This window comes from Hyposmocoma kahamanoa, unplaced genomic scaffold (genome assembly GCF_003589595.1).
Source record: "Hyposmocoma kahamanoa isolate Upper Pololo Valley unplaced genomic scaffold, ASM358959v1 168, whole genome shotgun sequence".
Classification (NCBI taxonomy): Eukaryota; Metazoa; Arthropoda; class Insecta; order Lepidoptera; family Cosmopterigidae; genus Hyposmocoma; species Hyposmocoma kahamanoa.
The window spans coordinates 2,324,542-2,340,805 of record NW_020653608.1 but is presented as its reverse complement, the minus strand read 5'-3'; the positions used below and the strand labels follow the sequence as shown (position 1 = coordinate 2,340,805).

General features: G+C 36.5%; 1 protein-coding gene across 14 annotated transcripts in view; it reads right to left on the bottom strand.

Moving 5' to 3' along the window:
* Positions 1–117: 117 nt before the first annotated feature.
* The window catches only part of LOC113225609 (uncharacterized protein CG43867), a 472,277-nt gene continuing 456,130 nt past the window's right edge, over positions 118–16,264 (bottom strand). For 11 of the 14 annotated variants that reach the window (XM_026457952.1, XM_026457957.1, XM_026457955.1 and 8 more), the window contains 10 exons: positions 14,221–14,378; positions 13,576–13,753; positions 12,886–13,041; positions 11,523–11,697; positions 9,807–9,978; positions 8,761–8,890; positions 6,680–6,811; positions 4,896–4,976; positions 3,730–3,861; positions 2,384–3,693 (listed from right to left, as the gene is read on the bottom strand). In XM_026457952.1, the coding sequence (XP_026313737.1) occupies positions 3,436–3,693; positions 3,730–3,861; positions 4,896–4,976; positions 6,680–6,811; positions 8,761–8,890; positions 9,807–9,978; positions 11,523–11,697; positions 12,886–13,041; positions 13,576–13,753; positions 14,221–14,378 (1,572 nt within the window). In that variant the 3' untranslated portion in view covers positions 2,384–3,435. Of the gene's footprint in view, positions 1,034–2,383; positions 3,694–3,729; positions 3,862–4,895; positions 4,977–6,679; positions 6,812–8,760; positions 8,891–9,806; positions 9,979–11,522; positions 11,698–12,885; positions 13,042–13,575; positions 13,754–14,220; positions 14,379–16,264 lie in introns of those variants that run through there. The other 3 variants (XM_026457954.1, XM_026457960.1, XM_026457966.1) reach the window with 3 other exon arrangements.

Sequence of the window (16,264 nt, the reverse complement as noted above, 5' to 3'; positions counted from 1 at the left end):
CCAAATAAGTCGTCGAGTTAGGCCTTCAACAAAAAAAAACAGATAAAAATACATCCATTTAAATTAATTAATTATATAAACAACCAATACCCAAACAAATAAAATAAATAAATACATAAGTTATTGATTTTTATAAATTAACAAAATTGTTATTAAATTAAAAATTCCCAGTTCTAATTGTAAACTGTACATTAATACTATACGTAATCATATATAAACAGGAAAGTGTGTTGCAAAAAGTGCAATCCAAATATTACTTGTTATATCTACAAATAAGTTCTAAATGTCATAATCTAATGTAGGCAGACTATTTGATAGGACTGCGCGATTTAAATCTAGGAGGGGTTTAATTCCCTCCGGTATTATTTCGTAGAAGATATGAGAAGATCTAGACAAGATCATTTTAAAGCCGATTAATAGATGATCTATATTAGGTCACCAATAAGGTTTACCAAATTACTGTCAATAAAGTTGAAATTGCGGTGTCCAGTTCAAGAGTTGGAAGCCATGTCAATAAAAATAGAGAAGGAATATTACTTCGTAAGCAATAATAGTAAAAGCCTAGTTCTTCTCATACAAGCTAGAATAATATGAAAATATGATTAGACAAAAATATAAGATGTACATTTATATGAGAAGCCGTGGACAAAAATATAATAGGGTCGACACAATGGTATATAAAAAGTAGCGGTAGTAAACTAGTTGTATACAATTAATAAGAAAATAAAAAATATATAACGTGATGTAAAAAGACATTCCTGTTACACATTGTGCAGAAACAATTTTAATGAACATCTCAACTATAAGGCCGACCGAGTCTTTTTTTCTATTATAAGTAAAAATCAAAAATTTTGTAAAACTTCTACTTCCTTACAAAGAAATAAAAGCATCGTCTTATTAAACAATTGTCATTCACCTTAATAATAATTTCATTGTAGGTTTTCGTATTTCAGCTGCGTCTATTTCTATTCCATAAAAGCTCTGTGTACAAAAGTCTTTAATTCTGTGTAAAAAGCAGCTAAACTAATAATCTCTTGGTAGCAGGCAGGTAACGAAGTTTAATCAGTACAATAGCCCCTAGGTATCCCAAAAAATGCTAATCTAGAAATTTCGTTGATGATCATTAATATCACAACTTCAGTCCGTTTTTGGGCCCTAACGAGTTCGTATAACTTGGACAAATTGTGATGTTCTCCTAAGTGGTATGTTACAATATCTTTGGAGGAACTTACTAGACTTAAATATCTGTTGAGAATCATGTTAAGTAAAATTCGATTAAGATTAAAAATAGGATTCGAAAAGTATAAAAAAAATTAAATATTAATTCTAGGCGACTGTATAAATCTAAAGTACCTTTATGTATAGCACTGTTGGCAATTTCCAATTTTCCAAAGTTAGCAATTTATAATTGGACATACAATCATAATTACCAAACAGAAACAGAGCGTTCCTTTCATAAATAAAGTTAAGCATGTCAAATTACTCTAACTTTAGTGCGACACAGAATGGACACCTGTTGTCGGGTTTTTCATTAGAGATAATAAACTGTTAGCTATCTATTAATGCCACTTTGAAAAATAATTTTGACATTATTATTGTATTAGTGACGTTTGGTTCTGTTGTCAATCAACTTACTGAAACGGAATCGGTCAAAAAGAAACGTGTCTACATATTTCTATAATTTTTCTGTAAACAAATAGTTTCTGTAGCAGTGGAGCTCCCTGTGAAAGAGTTAGTCCAAGGAAGTACTGCCACCTTACCTATTTCAGCTGCCAAGCACTGCGTTCCAGTTTTGAAGAGTAAGAGTACCTGTCAACGTACGTCTCAGTGTGACGGGCGCAGTGGCAATGTCCCGCAGTTTTTTGCGATTTAAAGCTCCGATTGGCACTGCAACTGTTATGGACAGCCGTGTAGCTTACCATCAGGTGCAAGACTTGGTCGTCCCGTCACTTGATATTATATAAAACATAATAATAATATATTACAAAACGTATTTACCTTGATGACTTACCGAGTGCGTCAGTGACGTCGATCCGTTAAGACCTATATACTTTATAAAATGCTAATCGTCAGTTTATAATCTCTAATCCGACCATAACGAGGTTTTTAACAGCAATAATATACACTTACAATGACGTTGATATTCTAGTGTCACGGGTGAAAACGTACAGTCACACAAAATTGACGCAAGATAAGTTGTCATCCTTATTTTATGACTATAACAATATTATTTGTTATAACGTTAAATGTGTAAGATATATCTTTATTAATGACTGAACGTGTGGCACGTTCTTGTTTTCCTTGCATCACATGTAACAATTTATCAATAACGTATACGAAAGGAATACACTCAAATTGGGTTAGTTTGAACACTTTTATTAGGTTTTCATAAGTTTTATTATTTGATGTACCCTTTCATGCCTAAATAACGAATTATTTATTTATTATTAATTAGAAACAAAAATTTTTTTTTATATAATAATAAATTGCTTTAGTTTTCAGTATCTTTGAACACGGTTATTTTGGATAGCAAAAATCTTATTGACTTGGGTATGTTAGAACATTGAATAAAAAAACAGGTTTGTTAAACTAAATAACCTTGTTATAATGGACAAATTGCCATTATCTTCATTTCAATCATCATAATATTATCTCAAGGTGTACAAGCAATATTTGTATTTTCTCGGATCGGACTTCGTGCACAAGCGACATCCGAAGTGGGTTAGAGTTTTTTAAATTTGTATAGTCTCGGATTCGGGACGAATAATATAACGAATTTAAATGTTGAAGAAAAGTAACAATCTAAGACCTGGCAATGTGGCCAATTAGACGCCTAAGTTTGTCTCGAAGGATGAAAAATTTCACCACTCGTTAACTGTCAAGGTTATGTCAATTTGACATCTATAATATTTGGTTTTTTCGTTTCACACCGTTATGAATGTAGTTGATTAGAAGCTCTTTTTAGTCTAGTTTCAATAAAAATTATAAGGGAATTCAAAGTTACCCAACTTGGTGGAATTACATTCCGTAAAGAGTTCCGGACTTATGCGGCTGGATTACTTATTTATTTAATGTATTATTACTGAATATTTTTAGGTTTGTATTGGTAAATTGCTCTTAAGTTCGGTATTAAGCCAGTTTCGGTTGAGATTTCACACAGATCTTTAGTTGCGTTCGAAGCTTTCCTACACGAATAGACTAGAATCATCGGCGTTTCGGGCGACAGCATTCCAAGTGACGAAGATTTTATTACGACTTACACGGGTCTTGAGCCACAGGCGAAGTGCCGAGCCACGTCCGTTAGTTACCGTGAATTCAAGCGACAAGGAAGTGCGGCACGGGTCCGACCGTTCAGGGGTCGATGTCGTGCGACCGCACCGCGAGACCGGCGCCGCCCGCCGCCGCGGGGCCGAGCTGGCGCGGCGGCGGGCGCGGTCACGCGGCGGGCTCCAGCGCGCGCGAGCGCTTCTTGTCGGGGCGGTGCTGGTCGGGCGTGGCCTTGAGCAGGTCGGGCTGGCCGTGCGCCAGCGAGTGCTGCGAGCTCAGCGTCAGCGTGGCCGTGGTGGCGTGCGAGTGCGCGGAGTGCGCGGAGTGCGCGGAGTGCTGCGACGCCAGCGTGCTGTGGCCCGTGGTGTGGTGCGCGTGCGGCGCCTGCGCGGCCAAAGGCGCGTGCGCGAGCGGCAGCGTGGCCGCGCCCGCGCCCGCGCCCGCGCCCAACCCCGCCCCCGCCCCCGCGCCCGCGCGCCGCAGCGAGCGGTGGCTGCCGTTGCGCGTCAGCGAGTTCATCTGCGGCGTGCCCAGCCCGCCGGGCCGCAGCGCCGCGTTCTTGTAGTCGGCGATCAGGTGCGTCAGCTCCGCCATCTAGGGGCGACCTCTTCGTGTAAAAAATTTGTTCGCGGCGCTGTCGACTTTGTTGCGAACTTGCACTAACAAAACTCGAAAATGCAATTACAGTGCACCAGTTATGACACGACTCACCTGACGTATAAAAGTAATATTTACACGCTACAGTCTGTCTTTCTAGAAGACGGAGTAAAATGACGGTTCATTGCTCAAAAGTGTTGCCCGATCCCGTGCAGCTAATAATTGCAGTTAATAAATATTATATCGTCTGTAGACTGAATTTTGATCACGCGTATGATACAAATAGCCAAATTTATTTCATTTCAACCACCCTCGAGCCATTATTCATCCAATAACATTTTTTTAATTAATAACTGAACCCAAATTCATTTCAGAAAACGATTTTTGTAAGTTCATACATATATACACTGTATTTAGAACTATATTAATGAAAAATATAAGATGGACATATATTTAAAAATTTTCATTTTAGTACTATATAGATAATCAAATCCGTCTGTTCTTTTTAAAATGTATGTGAATAAAAATTGACCTCAATGATAATACGCCAACTATCAAAATAAAAATAAAGAAGGCAATAACACAATTAATTAGTAACCATTACATCGTCGTAACATTCACAATACAATAATTTTGTTTTAACAAAATTTTATCTTCTTTCACAATCCATCGATAAAACTATCGACAACAACTTCATAAATATTTAAAACTTTATGAAAACTAGCAACCCTATAAACGTAATTTTAGTCCATTTAAAAAAGACACTATAAAAATCAGAACGCAACTAGATTAACTTTCATCTAAACAAGTAAATAAATACATTAATATTTTCATTAACCATCTTTTGTAATAATAATATGAATGATTTCCTTTAAATAAAATTAATTCATTTTCAAATGAACCTTACTAACAAATTAGCATTTAGTTAAGCTTTTCTGTTTCTGTACTAGTTGAATTGAATTAAGTCTGTCGATTTCTGTAATGAACAATAATAATTACGAATCAATTAAGCATCAAGGAACGAACAATACCTTAGGCTTATTGAGACTGATCAACATCTTGTGCACGGGACTCGTCGCGTCGTCGGCATCGATCAACATCATGAGGTCGTCCTGAAAAAACGCCACAATATCTATTAAATTCTTGACCCATCCACGAAATCATTATTATTAAAACCCCACCATCATCAACGCCGTGGTAGTCTAACCTACCGCTTCTCAAGCTGAGGGCGCAGATTCAAATCCGGGCTTTCTGAGATTTACGGAATTTATATGCGAAATTAATTTTAAATTTACTATGAGCTTTTCGGTGAAGGCAAACACCGTAAAGAAATCTGCATACAACTGCAAAACAAATTAATGATGTGTGTGAATTTCCCAACGATCATTGGGTCTGTATGGAAACTCGCATTGTGATAAGAGGCCTGTACTGTACCCAACAGTAACTCAACCTCAGTGCCCTGTGGCGGCGGTTTACATTCTGGTCGCTAGATGCGTAGGTCCCGGGATCGATTCCAAGTAGGATCAGTATAAGAAAAGAACTTTTCTAAATTGGTTTTCGTCTGGATGTTCTGGAAAGTACTCCAGAATGAATATCGTTGCTCTGATTCTCATAGTACAGAGGATTCCCTAGTTCGAGACCAGCCAATTGGTGTGCTTGTTTGGCATATTATTGTTAACTACGTTTTTCTACTCCTGTACTTTAATCTATCAATTATAATTTCCTAAACCATATCCATAAAGGCGCTCTTTTTAGTTTAGTCTATGATACTCGACACTGAACTGTAAATTTTCATTAACGTTCTGTACACAGAACTATAATGAGTTGCAAAAAAGAACGTATTTTTGCTAATTGCTGCCTCCTGATTGGTTAAATTGGCCTAAAAATCTCGCAAACACACCATAAATCGTTAAAAAAAAAATACTGATTAAACATATGTGTTACTTGGCAAGTTCTATTCTATTTCTTTGGTTTTTGTTTTGTACCGTTTGTTTGGCTTCCGTCTAAACATATGATGAGGTTGTAATACGGAACCTTTACCTACCCTAATCAACGGGTAAATATTTATTTAAAAAAAAACGCATTTGTTGTCATAGATTGTTAACAAAATATACATTAAATATTGGTTCTGTTTCATTATTTTATTTACTCGTAGAAATTGTATGCAATCATTACATAATTAGGTCTTAAAATCTCGTACGTACTATTTAGAACAATCGGCAAAACCTCGTGGTCTAAACACGATACCTGCATTTAAGAATCCTGATTATTGCATAAAATACTATTATTATTATTATTATCATGAACCATCGAGTATATAACCAGATGTAGAGATGAAATAATCCATCCCTAATGACAAATTAGAAAGTTGAAATAGTACAGCGCCAACAACTGACCTGTGTGTACGTCTCCGTATATTCCAAAAATATTCTGTATACTTATCGTAATAAAGACAATATCTCTAACAATGGGGGCTGTTCCATTCAGTGGTGTGGAAATAACAGCAAAACATCTAATTACAAAACAAACGGAATCACATTTCATCGGTAATTAAATATGTAATTTTTCGATTCACGTCCATTATAGCAAAGCTCAAGTTAAACTGGTCGATTTGAAGTGAAACAATTGACGACACCCGTCAATTGTTTCGAATTCGGGGTGGCTAATCGGAGCGCAGTTGTCACCGCAATGATTTGGCAGAATAGTTTTCAAACAAATTAAATGACATTTTGTCTTTATTTCTGGTTATATACTCGATGCCATGAACGCATGTTGTGATAGAAATGCATTGTCGCTAGAATAAGGTCGGCCTCACCTGCAGCCCTCCGAAGAGCCCGATGGAGTTAAGCGCATATCGCCCTATGACGGCCATGGAGGCCAGCTCCAGTACCGTTACGCCGTCTTCTGAGACGGCCAGCCAAACCATCGACAAGTCTGGCTGTTTTATCTGAAATTGAATTCAACAATATCACCATTCCTCCTCCTTAACCTTCTTTTATTACCAATAATAGCACAGATAATATAATACTATACTAGTACAGATACTCAATCTCATACAAACAAATGTCGCACTAGAATCTCCGCTTATTCGGAAGCTTATTTTGATTATTAACCCTGATCAACAGATGTTACCAAGTAAACCAGTGATGTGTGTGTAATAATATCAGAAAAGGCCAACAGATGGCAGCGCAATTATATTTTTGTCAAGGTTATTGCTCTTGTTCAGGCGTTCATTATTTATACAATAACATACAGACATATATCGAGATAGACGCCGCAAGTGTACGTACTCCGCGTGCCCAAAGTAAGTGAAATTCACTTAGTTGCCGCTGCTACACTTTAGAGCGCACTCGAAAGTTATCGTAGATAAACACCAGTCGAAAACGCGAAAAATGCATAATTGTGCCATTATAAACTGCAAAAGTACCATAACTGTGGGTAAACGAGTTAACAGGGGCGTTTCCTTCCAGGACTAAGTGATTTTGTAAACAGAAGATGCGTAATTTGTTTTAAAAATAATTATTTTGGTTTTGTATGAATTTCGAGTAAACAAATATGTAACAGAGTGTATGCCTCATGATTTGTAATACATTGCGGCTTTTACTTGGTGCGATATATTTGTGATCTTTTGTTAATACGCCATGAATATCGGACGAACGCACTTTTGGTGAACGCAGTTTCGTGGTACGGCCGCTTGTACATTCTTTGGCCAAATTTAACATTTAGTGATGTATACGTTAGGCAACACTGTTCTCGATTCTAATCGATTTTGAAAACAAAGGGACGAAAATTATTACGACCTTAGCAATATTATAAAAATATTCTATAACTCTTTTGTCGTATCGCTTAGTAACGTTTCTTTTTTTTTCAGTTTTGTAGTATCTATTATCAGCAGTATCTGTAATTTCGATAATTTTTGCAGCAGCGAATATGGTGAGCAAAGAATTACATACATCGTCGGATATGTAGTACGTGTAATACAAAAAAATATATAATGCAAAAAATTAACAGTGCCGTCTTTACAAAAACCTGGAGTTGGTCATACGTATGAGCTCGTTGCTTTCGAGGACGAAGGTGGTCTAGTTTATCCCACTTAATATGCTATCCAAGTATGCAGAGTAGCAGAGTTAGAAATCCGAAAAATAATAAACTAATCGCAAAAATATCACACGAGGCTGTCATTAAGTAAACCTCTTCTGATTAATAAGATTTTACTATATTTTCTCAGCAGTAACATTTTCATTTGTCTTGCCATTCATCAATTTGATCAATTACCAAAAGAAAATCATGTAGTAAAATTAATTAAGGCAGAACTAAATATGTACTAAAGTCAATGGGCCTGGATTTGATACTACCCATGCTAATAGGGAAAGAAAATGTCGTGAGTACTGTAATTTTTAAGTTTTTTATTGAATGTCACGATGTTTGATCACTAGACAATGATTTCTGTGAAATTACTCCACTAGTTTGTCATAATTATTTAATACAAAAGTTAAGAAAATTCCTACGGCAAAAAAGTCGTTAAAAACCAAAAACAAATAGTTGCAATAAGCACACAGAAAAATTCGTAAGGTCCGCTGGTTTGTTTTGTGGCTTAGTTGGCATATCGTCTGGCACAGTTTGCAGGAAGACGTTGGTTCGAATTCAGCCGGATCGAAAAATTTTTGTCTGGGTGTTCGATTTTCGTATCAAAAAATTATCGTGAGTACCGACAGTACTGTATTTACAGTACTGTATTAGTATTGATCTGGTTTTTACTACTGCTAGTCTGCAAGCACACAGCGCGGGGCGCAGTATCCATACAAAAACGAGTTGTTGAGTTTGTGTGAAAACTACGATGAGTGTTCTCAGTGTTTGTGTTCTTGTATGTTCTTGTACAAGGCTCACAATACTCACTCTAGCTTGGAATAGAGTAGCACCAAAGAAAGGCCACTTTCTGGTACAATTGAGGTAGATTCGCACGCAGTCCGCTGTGCTGCGGCCTCTTAAAGCTATCCACTTCGACCTTAGCTTCTCTTCCACGTCTCTGTTAAACAAATTCAATATCATAACAATCATTCCATCGGAATTTTCATCTACAAAGAAGTAAAAAAGTATGAAACTTTCTACCTACACCATTGGTAGAAAGTTATGACGGCATGTACAATTACCTTATAAAATCATTAGTACCATTTTAAGGAGTAAAACGAGAGGTATTTGTTTTGCAATCTATTTTTAACATACAAATGTATTATTTTACGCATGATAAGAACCTAGAATTACTGACAATGGGAATGACCTTCAACATTCAAAATTCAAGAAGCTTATTCCGCTAACATTTTTCAAACACAATAATAGAGTAACACAATTCGAAAAGTAAACTTTTTGAGAACCGCACAACATAAATTTAAAAAGATTAAGAATTTTTTTGTCATATCGAGTTCTCATCGAGTTTGATCTGTAAAGGGGCTGAACCGTTGATTCGTTTGTAAATAAAATAAACAAATATACGCGATTTATATCCGAAAACACAGTTCCATTTTTTTTTGTATCAAATAAAATATTATTAATAGTGACAGGACCAGCTAAATGGTATATTTGGTTGGTGTAAATTTGGTCAGTTTCCCGAAAATTTCACTTTTCTTACTTAGTATCTTCTTTGTTGGGGTTGGCTTTTGACAAATAATCGCCCCATATTCACCAACTCCGCTTTTATGGCCAGAATAAGCACTTCAGCTTTTGATGTTAAATTTATAGTCCTATATTCTGTACATTTCATAATATTGAATCAGGACACGTGTTAATCTACCCTAATAACCTTTGACCTTATACCTTCATTTTCATAATATGAAAATTCCGATATCTCCATTACTTTTGCGGTGCTTCCTCATTAGTCGCATTCCCAAACGGTTCAACTTGTAAAACTTTAAAATCAAAGAGAAGATAAAGAACAAAAGGCTCACCTTAACTCATCGTTGCTCATGCCCGCTCTGTACCTGTACGGGTAGAACCGATGGGCCAAAGGTTGGTTGTGCTGCGTGTTCGTGGCCGAGTAGTCGCCCATGTCGAGTTGGGCCATCAGAGCGCCCAACTCCGCCGCTAGCTCTCGAGTTACTGGAAACCTGCCTGCTACCACTGAAAGTAGATTTCAGACCATATTAATAAACAGCTTTTGAGTACACTATTTCGTGCGTATCGTCACTCCGATTTGGAGATACATTGCAATGGAATAGAAAAATATTTATTGCAACGCCACGATACATAGAAAAAGAAGAGATTACTACACAAAGAAAAGAGATTTCTTAGACAAACAAAACAAAATAGAAAGAATTAAAAGTAAAAAAATAAAAAAGTCCTAAAAAACAAAGTAAAATAAAACAGATAAAAAGCAATACGCTTTAGCGAGTAAAATTTGAACTGTCATTTGTGCGGGTGTGGTGTACGCAAAAGGACCTCACTTAGCTTAAGGCTCAATTTATATTGCGGTGGAACGGAAAGAAAGCGAACTTTTGCAACGGTATTGTACATAATAAACTTTACTTATTTATATTAACAATAGTGTAACGTTCAAACTAGATACGAGCCAAAATCTCCCACGAATGCGCGAGCATTCTCGAGCATGCGCGAGAATTCCGCGAAAGAGTTTAGCTGTGGCGCTGGTTTTCGTTCTCCTGTATTAACAGACTATAATCATTTTAATGGCGTCATTTCAAGTGACACCATTTCCGAGTGAGATTTTGAGCAGTAGCTCAAGTGCTGAATGATACTTATCAATAAGCGAATAATTCGACAACTTTCAAATTACGCTTAATCATTTGGTAATCGTTGATGTAAACTCGAGTAATATTTATTAATAAACTTGTTTTAGCACAGTCCATTTAACGTGCATTTAACTATCTGCACTTAGTTTACCATAATTGTAATGTCATCGAATATCCATAGTATACCAAACTTCAAGTCGATCCGTGACATCGGTCAGTCGACAAGTGAAAGTAAGTGGAATTACATCTATTTGCCAAGTTTCATTGCGATCGTTTACCGAAAAGTGCGCGAAAGCGGATTGACCCTCTAATTTATCACCCTTAGAGGTGGGATATTTTCTACAAATGTAAATGACACCATTTATACTGAGATACCCTCTTTCCAACAAAAAAGTATCATCATAATCGGTTCACAAACGCCGTAGTTATCGCGTAACATACATACAAAAAAAATACAGCCGAATTGAGAACCTACTCTTTTTTTAAGTCGATTAAAAATAAATATTCATCTTATGATTGAGACTCTAACTCGGAAAGGAGCTGATGATCTTTAATTAGATGAACAGGTGTCCGTCAAATGTAGCAACGAACCATCCCGATAACAGCCTATAAATTAAAAAAAAAGGCTGCTCTGAGAGCGGTCCACCTGTTTGGGAGTTACGTTACCACAGAGAAATACACAGACAAAAGCTACGGAGATATAATTCCTCTCTTTTGCGTCTGTGGATAAAAATAACATTTCCTAGGGATAGATAAAAAAAAAGTGTAGTGACATGGTGCTTCTCCTAGAATCCCAGCACATCCTGTACCCTACACCCTGACAGGAGGCGAGACCCTTCTGTTTGTATATGTTTCTTATCGTCAGTAAGTACACGAGAAGAACAATTACGATATCCTGTATGAGCAAAATTCTCTCACCTTGTTGATTAACTTGGTAGCAAAGCAGCAATCTCTCTTTATCGATTTCCGTACGAACAGAATTCTTAAAATACAGCCTATTTCTATACGTCAGTCGGATCACTCGTGAGTTTTCGAACTTCCCTGAGCCCTTTTCTCGCAGCGCCGTCTCCCATTTTGATATAACGTCGCACAGCTGAAAGTCGTAACACGAAATTCATTATTACTATAAAATACATAACATTTCATCTCATTCTTTTATTTTTTATTTTATTTATATTATGACGAACAAGTTGTGCGCCTAGTAGTGAGCGACACGCCTGTCCATAGCAGTTGCGTTGCTATTCAAGAGCTTTCTGAGAGATCTGAGGGGTACTGCCCCTGCGCTCGTTACCCTGATACACAACTTGACAAGTCCCAAGTGGCTGTAATTTCTCATCACCCTTGCCCTTTAAAACTGGAACGCTGTAATGCTCACATTCCTACCTGGCGGCTAAATAAGAAAGGTGGCAGTACTTCCCTGGACGAACTCTTTCACAAGGAGCTCTACTGCTATGTATATTCTAATAGTTTTTTAATAATTTGCATTATATTTTTTAAGTGATTATGAGAAGTATGTGTTCAACTATAATTGGCTTACACACTAGTCTCGTATTATTTTATTACAGTAATGTATGTAAATGGTAAGTGTATTGAACTGTTGCTGAACCAATAAATGAATAATAATATAAGAAGTGTATTCGAGCAATTTGCGGTGCGTGGTTCGATGACAGTTGCAAACCGCTGTTTAAAAAGCTGAACATATTACCTTTGCCATGCATGTACATTAGGGATATCTGCGTATTTGTCAACTCTCATCCTCAATATTTTAAAACTCGCGGTGGAGTCATTCAAAGGCAAACTAGAGCAAAAATTATGAATCTCTTATGCCAACCTCGTTGCCATAAAGTAATTTATAAGAATAACTGCTTCAACATGTGTATAATTATTTACAATAAATTACCAAACGAAATTAAATTGTTACAAGGACATACTTTTAAATTAAAATTGACAAAATGGCTTTTGACATTGCTTCTATAGTAATAAAGAATACTTACAATTTACAAATTCATTACATTAATTAGAAACTATAGAGACTCAAGAAACATTGAATCCCATTAATATTTGCACATCTGCTTGCAGGTTGAATACAATGTACCTAATTTTACTTAAGACCTTTGTAATTACTGTATTCTGGCAAATAAACGTATTCTATTCTATTCTAACATTTTAAGGAAGTTCAAATTAACAGCTATTTACTTAAATCATCCGATTACAGAAACATTGGATGTCCTACTTTCCCATGTTGTTCATGTTGTGTATACACTGGCAATCTAAGACCCACCTTTTTGTCAGGCTTAATATGATGCTCCAGATCCTTCTCAATGGGGTCATCGCTGAACAGCGCGAAGCCGGACTGCGCGGATTCTCTGCAGCCCAACTCTGTGCTGAGCGTTGACAGGAATTCCTCCACTGTGGTCGATCCGTCGAAGCTGATCACCTAAGGAAGCAATAAAACCCGTTGTAAATCTTATCTCTAGAAATCAACATATATATCAACTTTTCGTTTCGACGTATAAGAGTTGATAATAATATGGATTGTCTTGAAATTTGCATGCGTAAAAAGGTACGTTTTTCATGATATCAAACGACGGGACAAACAAATCACCGTTGTGCCACTCACAAGTTTTACATCATAAATAGTTGATAGCACCCTTACCTTTAAAACCTGAACGCAGTAAAGCTCACATTACTGCCTGGCGGCAGAAATAAGTAAAGTGGCAGTTCCCTAGACGAACTCTTTCACAAGGAGCTCGACTGCTACTAGCTTTGGTGGTTTTTGTCCACCGAAGCTAGTGAACAGTTACATTAAAGGTCAAGTTCCCGAGTATGACACATTCGAATCGAAACAACTGTGTCTCGAATGAGAAGCACCTAACTCCCAGTAGACTACCACCGTCTTGATACATCACATTCGTGTTTTTTAAAATCATATTAGGACTATTTTGACACGCGTGTGAATGTAGTTTCTTACCTGGTAAGTGTTATTCAACATGTGCACCGGTATAGCATGCGGCAAACAATGGTGGTAGGGGTTCTTCAACAGTATGGACAGTACTTCCATGCGGGAGGGTTTGTCCTCTCGTCCGCCGTTGCGAATTGTACGTTCTAAGGCACGCGAACAGTACGCCGCGTATTTGCCACATTCCGTCCTGAAATGTGAATAGTTTATATCAAAATCTGTTATTGTTCTTTTAACTTTATTATCCAGTTCCATTCATGTTAAAAAAGGAATAAACGTATATGAAAAATATCACTAAGTTCGTTATTATCACATACAAAGTTTTGTCACTTGAGGGTGCTTAAACAACAGTTTCTCAGCTAAAGGCCCTGTGTTATAATATCAGTGACTTTATTTCAGAAATTAAGCACTAACTACATCAAATACAAATGTTATTTAAAAAAATTTAAAGCAAATAACAAAACATAACAAAAATTAAAACATCAAAATTGAACATAAAAATAAATGGCTATAAAAATTCACAATGATTAATTATGTAATAGAAATGGCGACATCAGAGAGGGAGGGAGAAGTCAAATCTGTCTTGCTTCACAATATTATCCGGTCTAACATTATAACGTATTCAAACCTATGTAGATTTTACAATAAAATACTTACTTAGAATCGGAATGCCTGCTAAGATGTAGCTTCAGATACCAAAGCAATCTGTTATTTCTCGGCACGAACAAACTGACAGCGAGGGCCAGCAACTGCCAGCCTTGTACGAAACTGTATGTAGGAGGGTTGCTTTTGCAATCCACTGATAACAATGGCGCCTGAAATTTCACACTCGTTTACAATGCTTTGAATTATAGAGACAATCGTTGAAAGTATCACATGCCTGTGTACGTTACACTTTTTTGCCTTTCTCATATAATTTATGATTCTAAGTTATGATTTTGGGATTCGTGCAGTAAAATACATTTATTGGCTTCAGTTATTAGCAAACATTTGTTAACTACTCTATTGCATTAATTAAGGTGTTTCGAAGCAAGTGTATCAAATGGGGTAAGACATTGACAGCCAATTAAAGTTGTACGTTACTCGTATCCAAACCTCAGTGCTAATAAAATTATTCATTTGCAGAATTACAAAGATACTAGAGTTTGAAATTATCAAGATATATTATTTTCTTTAATAATTCTCCGATATGCTAGTCTCAAATTACAATTTATAGGTTGATCTGGTATCAACGGAATTCACTCTGGGGCACTTCCCTGAACACCAGAACCAATTTAGAAAAGCTGTCGTCGAGATAGCCCTACTGGAGATGTGTCTTCAACTCTTCTGTATTAAGTAAAACTATCTTTGATGATGCCGTCAAAAGTGTCCCAGACCCTGCACTTGATTGATTAGGGCTTAATAGTGTTTTCAGTGCCGTTAGAAGATATTTTAATGGTAAAGTGAAATGAGCAATCGCACTTAAGGGAGTTACCAGTTATTAACGCAGTATCGGCTTGAGCCGATCACAAAAAGCTGATGTCGATGCAATAAGAGCGAAAAAGATATTGCACGTTTCGCTTTCGTTCATAATGCCGACGCGAAACTCACTACGACTTTTTCTCTCTTATTACAAGAACTTAAAGGTTTTATGACCAGCGTAATGCGATCCGTGTCAAGAATTATGGTGACGACGTCCCTAAGATATATTTTATTACAAAAGAAGTTCAATTTAAACAGTTTTTTAACACCGGTCTTGCAGTCGACGTATTTGTATTGATGCATCATAGTGGAAATTACTAAAATTTGGTCACGAATAGAGATAGAGCTTTTATAAAAAAAAACAAGACCGCGACTTACCACTTTACGATGTTAGAAATCTTTTAATATGTTTAAAAAAGTATAACTCCTACATCCTACACTCTCACTATATTTACAGAAATTACATTTAAACCAGGGTTCGCAATGACAATTATCTTAATAAATATGCCTTTATTAGATAGTTATATTTTTAAATAGGAAATAAAACTATTTTTCTGGATTTAAATCGCTTATATTTGTTTTTTCAAATAAACCGACGTTTCGGGCCCTTTACAGGTCCCATTGTCACGGTTGACTGAAGTGGTACAGTCTTCAGCCAGTTATGTCTAATATTAACCTATTTTTTCACTTTCATAGTGAAAAAAGGCGTGCATCTATCAAAACCTATTTCAAGTCCCTGAGGAAGATTTCTCAATACTCATAGAAGGACTTCTATGTGTAACAATCGCGAAAACCTAAGAACTCGATATATTTTTTTTAAATTAATTGGATTGTTCCAATTAATTTAAAATGTATGTAATGTATGTCGTGCCATGTTTTTGTGACATCATATGTATATTTGTTTTTGCGTACTTGATATATTGGGCAAACAATCACCATGTGTAGATGGTATGTGTGGCAAAGTATTTCCCTTGTTTGCCTGTTCGACAAATACAGCAAACACCACGGGTTACCGCGTGCTGGCTGGTATCTCGAGCCAAATAGGCAAATACGCAAGTAAACCGTCCACACTATGGTCATATATTATACAGTCATATTTGTCAGTGTTTATACGTTTGTCTGTACGTCAAATATTTCTCCAAGTACATCAAACACCCAATAGAGAATACAAGTATCCACGTAAAGTGCCACCACTAGTGATGTAAGTAAATCTGTCAAATATCAGTCTCAAAAAAGTACA